This window comes from Microtus oregoni, unplaced genomic scaffold (assembly GCF_018167655.1).
Source record: "Microtus oregoni isolate MIOR12 unplaced genomic scaffold, Mior012 000028F_ref0000031, whole genome shotgun sequence".
In the NCBI taxonomy this organism is placed as follows: Eukaryota; Metazoa; Chordata; class Mammalia; order Rodentia; family Cricetidae; genus Microtus; species Microtus oregoni.
In genome coordinates, this window is record NW_024543087.1 from 747,296 (window position 1) to 759,041 (window position 11,746).

Genomic DNA, 11,746 nt, shown 5'->3' on the forward strand with positions numbered 1-11,746 from the left:
AGTTCAAGATGAAAGTCAAAGTCTCCTATGTTACCTTCCCAACATTTTCCTATTCAAACATAGCAGGAATTTTGAATCTTATTACCATATAGATGCTAAGTGGCATCTATTTTAGCAGTGGTTCTGGAAGATAGTTTTCTCAGTCAACAGTTTAATTTTGAGAAAATGTCTAAATAATGTGTGTGGAAGCCCACTTTTTCTGTAATATATTATCTTTCCACATAAATATACCTATCCCTCTTACTAAAGACTTAAAGAAAGGTCTGTCATTCAAATCATTCTTATTTTCCATAGACTTATCTCTGTTACACTAGGGGCTTTTGTTTATTTTTACTTTACATTCAGCATCACCTCCACAAGTTTCAATGGGGGTAAAATTCCTTAAGGGATTCATAAGAGATTTTTATTAGAACTGCATTAATTCTGTGATCTAACTGAGGGCGGGCTTAATATTATTTGACTTGTGGCTTTTGATTGAAGAGTTTTTTTCTCATTTACTTAGGTGTCACGAGCAAGAAAGTAGGTACTTGTATTTGGTTTAACAAAAGTTACATTTTATTATGCTGAAGGTTGTCACACCAAGTTCACATTCTAAGTTCCTGACTATCCTCCTCAAGGCTGCTCACCTATGCAATATATCTTAGCCAAAAATACGGGTCTAGTCTCATTGTGGTCTCTGGTTCAAGGGTCAGGATCTTGGGGAAGACTCTCCAGTTACAGGGCAGACCAAGATAGCATCTCTCCAGTGTCTCCAGCAGTCCTAAAGATGCACAGAACACTGCATTGCTCTTGGTCTCTGCTTATATACTGTCCAGTGGGCATTGTGGGGTTCTAGTTGTGTGTCTGGTTATCTTAAGTGATGTCATTAGGTTCTGGTTATTGGGTGCAATCTTGGGTGTATTGGAGTTCTTGGCTAAGCTATTAATACATGTCTAAAAGGCTTTTTTTTTAAAAAAAATATTCTCATCACATTAGGTATTTCATATTATCCAACTATATTTTTTCAGGAATATCTTAGACTATTTTTTATTAGATTAAGATTACCTAATTATTTCCTATCTCTTCTAAATAGTGGTTTCCTCCTATTTCTGTCACTTTTTATTGCAAAAGAAAAAGTTTTATATGAATCAGGTTAGAAGTTTCAATTCTTATGAATTTCCATATTTGTTATGTGTCTTAGTTAATTTTCTCTTGCTGTGATGAGACACCATGACCAAGGAAATTTATAAATAAGGTTCCTGGTGCCAAGAGTCTAATTATAATGGCAGGAAGCATAGTGGCAGGCAGGCATGGCAGGGGAGCCATAGCTGAGAGCTTCCGTTCTGAAGCACAGGCACAAGGCAGAGAGAGACAGAGCACTAACTGGGAATGGCATGAGAGTTTGAAACCTCAAAGTCCACCCCTAGTGACACACCTCCTCCCATGAGGCCACATCTCCCAATTCTTCACAAACAATTCCACAAACTGGAGACCAGGCATTGAAATATATGAGCATCTGGGGGCCATTATCATTCATTCTGTATTCCCCTTTCTTTCCTTTTATGTCAGGAAACAGAGGAAATGCTCCAAAGACATGCGAGAGCCATACCCTGTGAACCCTTCCGATCTGTGAGGCAAAGTAAACCTTCACTTACTTCAGTTGTTTTGTTGGCGATTTTACTCACACTGATAAGTAACCAACACAGTAGTTTCCATAAAAAAATAGAACAAACAAAATATTCATATTATGGTAGTTAGAATAAGAATGACCCCAGTAGCCTCACATATTTGGATGCTTGGCTCCAGTTGGTAGAACTGCTTGAGGAGGTGTGACCTTTTTGGAGGAGGTGTGCCACTCGGGGCAGGCTTTGAGGTTTCAAAACCCTATGCCATCCCCAGTTTTCTGTCTGCTAAATGCTTCTGCATCGAGATGTCAGCTACTGCCCCAGCACATGCCTACCTGCCTGCTGCCATGCCCCCTGCCAAAGGAGTCATGGATTCTAACCCTCTGGAACTGTAAAGCTCCAAACTAAATGCTTTCTTTTATAAGTTGCCTTGGTCAGGGTGTCTTGTCACACACAATAGGAAAGTAGCAAAGACTTTTGGTACTCTAGAGTAAGCTATTGTTGTAACAGGACTGGCCATGCTTGTTTTTTGTTGTTTATTTGAGGAATGCTGAAGAGTGTGGGACTTTGGACTAAGAAAATGACTGAACTTTGAAAGTGGGGCTCAGTGGATCATCCCAGTAGGAGCTGTAAAGACAAATATTGCTGATATCAATGTGGACCATAGAGTCCCAGCTCAAGAGGTTTCAGAAGGGAACAATATTAACAACTGGGCTAGAGACCATTCTAATATTTGGTCAGGAATATGGCTGCTTTTTGCCCTAGTCCTAAGAACCTGATTGAGGCTAAACTAAAGAGTTTTGCACTAATTTTTTTGGCAGAGGAGATTTCAAGACAGCCTAATATTGATTCTATTGCATGGTTATTAGTACTCATTCTTAGGCAGGTCTTGATCAAAAAGCAAGTGAGGGAAAGAAACACAGAATTTATAATTTACAAAGAAGGTGTGGCCTTGTTGAAAGAGGTGTGTAACTGGGAGAAGGCTTTGGGTTTTAAAAGCCCAGAGCATTCCCAGTGAGCTGTGTCTCATGCTGTGGATGTAAACTCTCAGCTACTATTCCAGCACCATGCCTGTCTTGCCTGCTGCTGTGTTTTTCCCATGATGGTCATGGACTCTAACCCATTGCAGTTGTGACGCCCAAACTAAGCACTTTCTTCTATAAGTTGCCTTGGTCATGTTTTCATGACAATAGAAAAGTAACTACTATCACTTTTCAAAATTTCTGAGTTTTGCCATTAAGTTGTTTATTTGTGCTTTTATTGCACTTAGAATTCTAACTTTTCCCCATATGACTTATTTTTTTATGTCCTGATTTTTTTCACATACTCCCCATTCAGTGATGAGTTTAATCTCTATGAGTTTGTGTATTTACTAGTGATTTGTTTGCTCTCAGTTTTGTTTTATTGCATGATGGTCAGATGGGATATGCAGAGTTAGTTTGGTCTTCCTGAATTTGATGTTTTTTTTTTTAATATCCCAGGATGTGCTCTATTTTAGAGAAGCTTATGTGTGCTGCTGAGTAGAGTGTATATTCTTTGGTGTTTGGAAGGAATATTCTGTAGAAATGTTAAGGCCATTTGATGTATGATAGCATTTAATTTGGATGTTTCTTTGCTTACTCTGTATCCAGATGACCCGTCCACTGCAGAAAGTGGGGTATTGAGAACACCCACTATTTGATGTTAACCTATGTCTTTAATTTTAGGACACTTTTTGGAAATTGGATTCACCAGAGTTTGGTGCATATATATTTGGGAGAGTAATGTTAATGCTAATCGCCCCTTAATTAGAATGAAGTGCCCTTCTTTCTATTCTGACTCATTAGTGCTAGTTCAGAGTCTATTTTGTCAGCTATTAGGGTATCAACACCTGTTTGTTTCCTCACTCCCATTTAATTGGAGTTTCCTCTTTCTCTCCACATTCTCTCTTCCTGCCTCTTTTATTTTCATTTTGAGAAGGATCTCATAGTCCAGGCTGGTCTTGATCTCATGATATTCCTGCCTCCATCTTCCAGATGGTGGGAATACAGACATTCACTCCCCTAGCCAACTCTATTTTTCTTTTAAATGTCTATACCTCATATCTTTTTCTTCATTGCACTAAAACTCCAACAACAATGTAAGTGAAATATAGAGTGGGCCTATTTGTATCATTTTTAATATTTAAATACATTCTTAGAGATTAATTTCAGAGACTACTCTTCAAGAATAGGGACAACAAAAGGCCTGTGGCTCTGGTTGACAAAAAAAATTGAAACTGGTTAATTTTTGTGTTTGATTAGACAGGATTTTGTTTAGTCTGGAGAAATTCCAGGTTATTCACAGGGAAGGGCAACACTTTCTTGTGGTGATTCAGACTCAGGTCTGTTGCATCAGTTCAAGGCATGGCACACATACACCACAGGCTGTAAGTCTAACCTTTAAGGCCTCGGTCTTTTATTCTTGCTCACTGTTCTCTCCTAGACTCTGTTTTTGCTATTGAAACCTGAGAGTCTTTGACACTTCCCTCCTTCATTGTTTCTCTTTCTGAATTTGGATTTGATTTATTACACTTATTGGGGTGTGTGCACGTGTTCTACAAAGGAGGAGTAGAAGTCAAAGGACAAGTTGAAGACTTCAGCCTCTGCCTCCCAGGACCCCAGGAATCGAACTCAGGTTGTAGCAGAAACCTTTACCTGCTTAGCCTCATCCTGATTTCTCTTCTTGAGACATTTCCATGCAAACTTAAAATCAAAAGTTGGACAATATTTGACTCACAAAAGAGGACAAGGATCATCCATACCCAATTTATAGGCCACAGGTTGGACCTCTTGGTTATTTTATGCAATTTATATTCACCTAAATGTTTGCCATTTTATTTACCATTCCTTTTTGCATTACAGACTTTAGGGTTTGGAGATCCTCCCTTAAAATATCTTTCTTTAGAGATGCTTTCTCAACAGCAAACATGTTCATGTTTAGTTTATATGTAAATATCTGTTTGGCCCCCAAGTAAAAAATTCAGGTTAACAATTTTCTTTTTATCTGTAAATATCTGTTTGGCCCCCAAGTAAAAAATTCAGGTTACCAATTTTCTTTTTATCTGACTTCCATTGTTGTTAATTCTTTCTTTTGTTAGCAAGCAGTTTTGTCTGAACTCTGCCATGATCTTCCCGTTGTCTTTGGCCCTCTCAGTGGTATGGATGTAGCCTTATTTGTCCATTCTAAACCTAAGTGATGTCAGGTTTTCTGATCTATGGACCATGCTTCTTAAAAACTTGAAAAACTCAAAAATTTGTTATCTCTTAACCACTGTTTCCCTGCCTCCCGCCCTTTGGAACTTCATATCTTAAAATTTGTAAATTATTATATAAGCCTCTTTATTATTTCGATCTACTTTTTCAGGTTAGTTGTATTAAATTTTGTTATAGATTTATTGTTCTGTATCTTAGATATAACTGAATATGTATCTCCCAGTTCACTACTTTTCTCTTCAGTAGCATCAAATCTAGTGTTTAACTTGGATATTTCATCAATTTCACATTGTCATTTACAACACTATTTTCCTTTCAATAATATGCATTTCTAGATACCAGTTTTGTTATTTATGACTTTTTCTTTAACACTTTATACATAGCTATTATAATAGTGACCTTAAGCAGGAAAATGAGAGACTATTCTAGAGGACTCCTTTACCTCTGACCCTGATAGAAAGACTGGCTCACAGGACACAGGAGTTAGCTCTCTGAAGGCAGCAAGTTTGCTGCACGTGTTGTAGTGAGAACAGAGGCTAGTGTTAAAATGAAGATTAGGATCAAGACACAAAGCCTGGAGCACTAAGATGAAGAGGAGAGCTTATGGGAGGGTATGAGCTAACCAAGGTAGACAGATTAGGGGGAAAGGCTCCGAGTCAGTGATAGCAGATAGGCTGCCCCCTCCAAAGTCCTTGAGGAACATAGGTAACACACTGGTGTTCTTTCATAAATTCTTGCTTCATTAAAGAATTAAATTAAATTTAACTAATTAAAACTAAGTTACAAGTGTAGATAGAAGGTTTTTCCTAACAGGATTCCACCTAGGTGAAACTGTGGTAGTTCTCTGCCATGGTAAAGATACAAGTTGGTCATGTAAATATGAGAATACTTGGTCTAATTAACAGCACTTGAGACACCTGCAAAGTCTAAGGTAGCAATACCAGCTAATGACTAATAGAAAGTCAAGGTCAGTAACAGAGCTGGAGCCACAGATGGACATACAGGGGCTTGAACCATCCCTAGCTGCATGGGTACTAGATGAACTGTGTCTCTGTCTCCCTGATTGGGCCAGGAGGACATGCACATAGTGTGTGGACCCATGATAGCCCAGAGAATTAAATAATCTCAACAGAGTCTTTATTCATCCTCTGCCATTGTGCTATAAAAAGACTGGACAAAAGAATTTCAACACACGCAGCACTCACACATAAAATATAAATAATTTTTTTTTAAAAAAAAAGTAGGCTCAGCTTCTGTAGCAGATTACCAACACAGGATGTGACCACCAGGCAACCCTGCCAGGTATCCCCACATTTCCTCAGATCCAGATGTTTTTGACTTTGTAATATTTTATCTAAAATATAAGTTGGGACAGGAAGGGGAATGCAGGGTTCAGTACTGACAGAAAGTTCATCACATTGAGTGTGTGCGCGTGTGTGCGCGCACGCGCGCGCGTGTGTGTGTGTGTGTGTGTGTATGTTCGTGTGTTCATTCTCTTCAGTCCAGGTGAGCCTCCAAACCTGGGCTCTGAGGTAAAGGAAACAGAATCATTATGTGACCAGCTCCAAGGTCCCAACATTGAACATGTGTAAAGAGGCTATCAAGGCATGTAACTGGTATCATTTTACCACTTGCAGGCTGTCCAGGGCACAGGCCTGGGCTTTATCGTCTTCACTGAGGCTATTAAATACATGGACGTGCCCCAGCTGTGGTCAGTGCTCTACTTCTTCATGCTGCTGGTGCTGGGTATGGGAAGCATGCTTGGAAATACAGTGGCCATCCTCACCCCTCTGACGGACATCAAGGTCATCTCCAGCTACCTGTCCAGGGAAGCCATTTCAGGTCAGGACACCAGGCAGTGGAGGCAGGGCATGGGCGGGTGGGGAAATGCAAGACAACTAGTGGAGGGGCTTCAGCAGGAGCCATGTGCTTCTGAGGCAGCTCCAGAAGGGCTGTCGGAGTCTAGCTGAGCTCCAGCTACAGTATGATACTCAGTTCTGGGAGCTGGACTAAGAACTCTCACCACATCCCAGGGAAATGAGGCACTCAGCCTACCCTTGGGAAAAAGTGACAACTGTCCAGCCTGCACTCATAGGTCTCCAGGCTTTGAGAGCCCACATCTGGTTTGTTTTAATGCATATGACCTGTTCCCACACCGGGAGGAGCTCCTTCCATATACTCTCCAGGCAATAAATACCCAACCAGATCACCCTGTTCCTACTGCTAATGCTACTAGATTTTCTCTCTGTTCCTGAAAGTCATGGGAAAGGATAATCTGGGGCTGCTGTTGACACTTAAAACCTGTCAGTGAACTGCACTATGCTGTTGTCGGCCCCTGATCCTGTCTGATACACCATTATAAAAGCACACACTTCTTGCATTTTGACTGTGAAGCTGTTAGCAAAGGAACTAGCCTTTGCCACGATGCCTATTCAATACCTTCACTGTCATCCTAACCAACAAGGGGTCATGAGTACCCTGTAGCCAGCCTCCGATAATTCCATAATTCCACATCCAGGATGGGCAAAACAAGGCCCCATCTAGTCTTCATGTTCTAACTACCCACTGGAAGCTACTCTCTTTACTCAGCACTTGACATCCTCTCTGGGACTGGGTCTCTGCAGCCCAAACTGGTATGAAATGCCCCCAACTGTTTTTTCCTTGAGCTGACATCCCCTACCGAGCAGCTCCTACAGCTCCTATGGACGAACCTACCCTCCAAAGTGTTGTGTCTAGGAACCTGTGGCTCCTGCTGGCATACAGCATGGGATGGGAGGCAGGGAGACTCAGAGAGATGAGCAGTGATCTTGCGTTCCAGGTCTGATGTGCCTCATCAACTGTGCCATTGGTATGGTGTTCACCATGGGGTCCGGGAACTACTGGTTTGGCATATTCAATGACTATGCAGCCACCCTGTCCCTGCTGCTCATTGTGCTGGTGGAGACCATAGCTGTGTGCTACATATATGGGCTGAAGAGGTAAGGAGACCGCAGACCCTGCCTTCTTCATGGGGCAGAGACACTGCAGGGCCACGCTCATACGAAAATCATCTTTCCTCAGTGGGCATGCCCATTTTAGATACGAGAATTGTCAGCCAGCCTAGCCCTGTGGACTGAGAGGACTGGCATTTCCCTCCCCGATGTACCCTGCTCTCTTCTTCTTTGGGAAGTAGCCTCTGGTCCACACCTGGGGACCTCTGAAAGCTCACACCAGGGAAATGTCCCATGACCATTCTTTAATGGTCATCCTCCCTCAGGGAGCCTCAGCCCTTTTCCCTTCAACACCTCACCAAGGAAAGGATCAGATGGGTCCGGGGACATGTTCGCATATCATTAATAACCAGGACAGCATCTTCCTAAGGAGAGAGGGTATGTAAACTGGATTCCCTCCTGCCAGAGCATGAATAAGCCTATGTTCTCTCCTTGTGGTCCAAATAGATTTGAAAGTGACCTTCAGGCCATGACTGGCCGCTCCCTCAACTGGTACTGGAAGGCCATGTGGGCATTTGTGAGTCCACTACTCATTATCGGCCTCTTTATCTTCTACCTGAGTGACTATATCATCACAGGACCGCTACAGTACCAAGCCTGGGATGCCAGTCAGGTACCTGATATTCCTGCAGGGCTGGGGAATAGGGCAGAACCCACGGTCACTTCAGAACACAGGGAACCATTGCTGTGGTGTGGAGAGGTCACAGGAACTTCATCAAGATGTTTCACAGATGCTCAGATAGTACAGCAGAACGGGGCTGTGAGTGGTTAGCCATGCTGCATGGGGGGAACACCATTGTAGAGATGCTGGCTCTTCCTTCAGAGGAGCTTTACATGTTGAAATGGCTCTCAAAGGTGAGGGTGGTATGGCGCAGACTTACTGTCACATGAAGTGCTGGTCTACAGGCACATTCCCACCCACGGTATAATACCCAACACAATCCTGGCATAATGCGGGGAGGAAAAAGACTTGGGTCAATTTCAGAGTCACAGCAACCAGAATGTGCAGCAGAGTGGATTTTCTTCACTCCCAAATGGCCAGAGAATGGAGTGGAAGCCTCCAGAGACCGAATAACCCAAGGAACAGCCCCCAATTACCTACTTCCCCAGTTAGCTCCAGAGCCTTTCAAAGTCGAATTGCACAGCTAGAGAAGGGGGAACCCGAGTCTGGGGAAGGAGGGGTGGATATTTCATGGTCAACCGAAATACAACTCACACCATTTCTCTTCCTTTTCTGGGATGGAGACTGGAGTCTTAAGATAAGCGAAGGTTTCTCCTGTCACTCTTGCAGGGTCACGTGGTTACCAAGAACTACCCCACATACGCACTTGCCGTCATTGGGCTTCTGGTCGCCTCCTCTATCATGTGCATCCCTCTGGTAGCCCTGGGGACTTTCGTCATGCGCCACTTCAAGAGCAGAGCAAGCTTTCCTATGGCCTGAGCAGACCTCTCACGGACTTACTATGAGCACTTGCTGTTCTACGGCTCCTTCCTAAGGTAGATGTTCCTCAGTTACTTTACTTTCTGCTTCCTGAATCTGCAAAGAAAATTTAATTCTCTGTATCATGCTGACAGAAACCTAACTTTGGCCATAAATACTAGACGTTTTAATCTTCCATAATGTATCCTTTTGTTGCCAGAATTTATACCCTTTTGTGTTACATATTCAACTCACACTTTTCATCATTTCGACCTTTAGCTTTCGTTCTAGAAATATCAAATGTTTACATGCCACCATTACAGTAACAAGACCCTGGCTTACAAATTTACCTCTATCATTTGCTTTCCTGTTGTTGTGATAGAGTCTTGGTATTTATGGACCCCAGGTTTGGTCTGCACCTGTTCCTCCTAGGCTAGACTAAAATCTGTGATCCTCCAGCCACAGCTTCACCATGCTGACATAAAACATGGGGAAGGGAATGAGGGGACAGTTCCCTGGAGACTCGGCCTGCCCTCATGACATGGCATTCCTGGGGCCCTGTGCACCCACTGCCTCAGGATGGCAGAGGGAGTACGAATGAGCCTCAAGGAGCAATCAACGCTACACTGGGTTGAAATAGTCCTGACTTCACCCTGTCCAGAGCTTGGATTACAGACACCTGACCTTTTAGTATTTCCTGAAGGATCTTCTAATGGTGATTAATTTCCTCTGCTTCCTCTTGTTGAGGAAAGTGTTTTGCTTCATCACTGAAGTGTAACTTTGCTGGATGTGGTGTTCTTGACTGGCAGATTTCTTTCTTTTAGCAGTTTGAATGTATTGATAAATCCATTTAGTTTAGTCTAACGATTACCACCTTACATGCGACTTGACTCTTGCTCCTTGGTGGTAGAAGAGGAGGAAAATAATGAGCTGTAGATGAAACAATTCAAAAAGTAGAGGATGCAAATCTAGAAAGCACAGTATGTGACACAATAAAACCAAATGAGATTTTTTTTTTTCCATCAGTGGGCACTAGCTGACATGGATTCCAGATATAACCACTGATAATGAAGACTGAGTTCAAAGGATCCATAAATACACATAAGCAAAATTTATAAATTTAAAGCAACCAACAACAACAAAAAGGTGAAAGAAAAATCAGGTATGCTGGAACAGGCTTTAAATCCCAGCACTTAGGAGGCAAGAGGATCTTAGGTTTAGAGACAATCTGGGCTATACAGTGAGACACTGTCTTCAACGAGAACTATATAAATAGGGGAGAGGGGTGGAGCAATCGCTCAATGAGTCACAGCACTTGCTGTGCAAGCATGAGGAGCAGACACTGGATCCCAGGGGCCATGCATGAGACTGCCACTCCAGTGAGACCCTGTCTCAGGAAGAAAGCAGGTGGTAGCAGGTACCTCACACCCTTCTCTGGCCTCCAGCTGTACACACCTAAGGTCCATGCACATATATACACAATCACACACAAAAGGAAGCTAGAGCTGGACAGATGACTCGGTGGGTAACGGTACTTGCTCTTCCTGCAATAGATAGGTTCAGTTCCCAGTACCCACAACTGTCTCTAACTCCAGGTGCTCCGACACATTCTTTTAGCCTCTGTAGGCACTTGGCAGGCATATGAAGCACATACATGCAGGCAACACACAAAATAAAAATCTAGGGGTGGGTGCACTACTGCTCATCTCAGTGAGAAGGCCATGCAAATCAAGGCCAACAGCACATAGCAAACAAAAAACAACCTTTTTAACCAGTCTCTCACTCACCTGCCAGGCAGCATTACATCAGCTCACCCTTTTCCTGGTTAAGTTCCACCTTCTCCAAGAAGCCCAATTACTTCCTTCCCTGGTGCTCTCTACTGACCACAGGACACATACTTCCTATACCTCCCCCAAAGATCCCCATCTCCTAGTACTCATGTTTTTGTGTAATGTCTTCCCCTTGAATGAGCTAGAGCCACTGACTTCTAGTGCAAAGGATACAATACAGGTGATGGCAACACTTCCATCTTGATTGCAGACTCAATATTGTTGACTATGATGTAAAATTTAATTGGACATTTCTCTCCCACCTGTCAATTCCCAAATAGCCATTCAGAGGCTGAATATGAATTTCAAATGTTTGGTCAATAACTCAGGCTTATTACTAACTAGCTCTTACATTTTAAGTCAACCCACATTCCTTATTTACGCTCTGCCACATGGTAGCACCTTTATGAGCACGGCATGTTCATCTCCTGCTCCCTCTGCATCTGGCTGACAACTCCTGACCCTGCTCTTCTCTTTCCCATGATCATTGGTTTGGTTGCCCCACCTATACTCCTGCATGGCTACTGGTCTATCAGTATTGTAGTAAACCAATTTGAATGACAAATTACAGTGTACTAGAAGATATTCCACAGCATGAATGGCTTTCAGTCCAGAGTCAGTATGGACGTTCAATTCAACAAGCATGGGACAAATTCAATTTTGCCAACAG

At 42.6% G+C, this 11,746-nt stretch overlaps 1 protein-coding gene across 1 annotated transcript in view; it reads left to right on the plus strand.

The window, feature by feature from the left end:
• The window catches only part of LOC121464279 (sodium- and chloride-dependent transporter XTRP3A-like), a 30,365-nt gene extending 21,093 nt beyond the window's left edge, over positions 1–9,272 (plus strand). The window contains exons 8-11 of the mRNA XM_041677121.1: positions 6,475–6,679; positions 7,656–7,815; positions 8,275–8,440; positions 9,119–9,272. Coding sequence (XP_041533055.1) covers positions 6,475–6,679; positions 7,656–7,815; positions 8,275–8,440; positions 9,119–9,268 — 681 coding nt within the window. The 3' untranslated portion in view covers positions 9,269–9,272. The remainder of the gene's footprint in view (positions 1–6,474; positions 6,680–7,655; positions 7,816–8,274; positions 8,441–9,118) is intronic.
• The last annotated feature ends 2,474 nt before the right edge of the window (positions 9,273–11,746 follow it).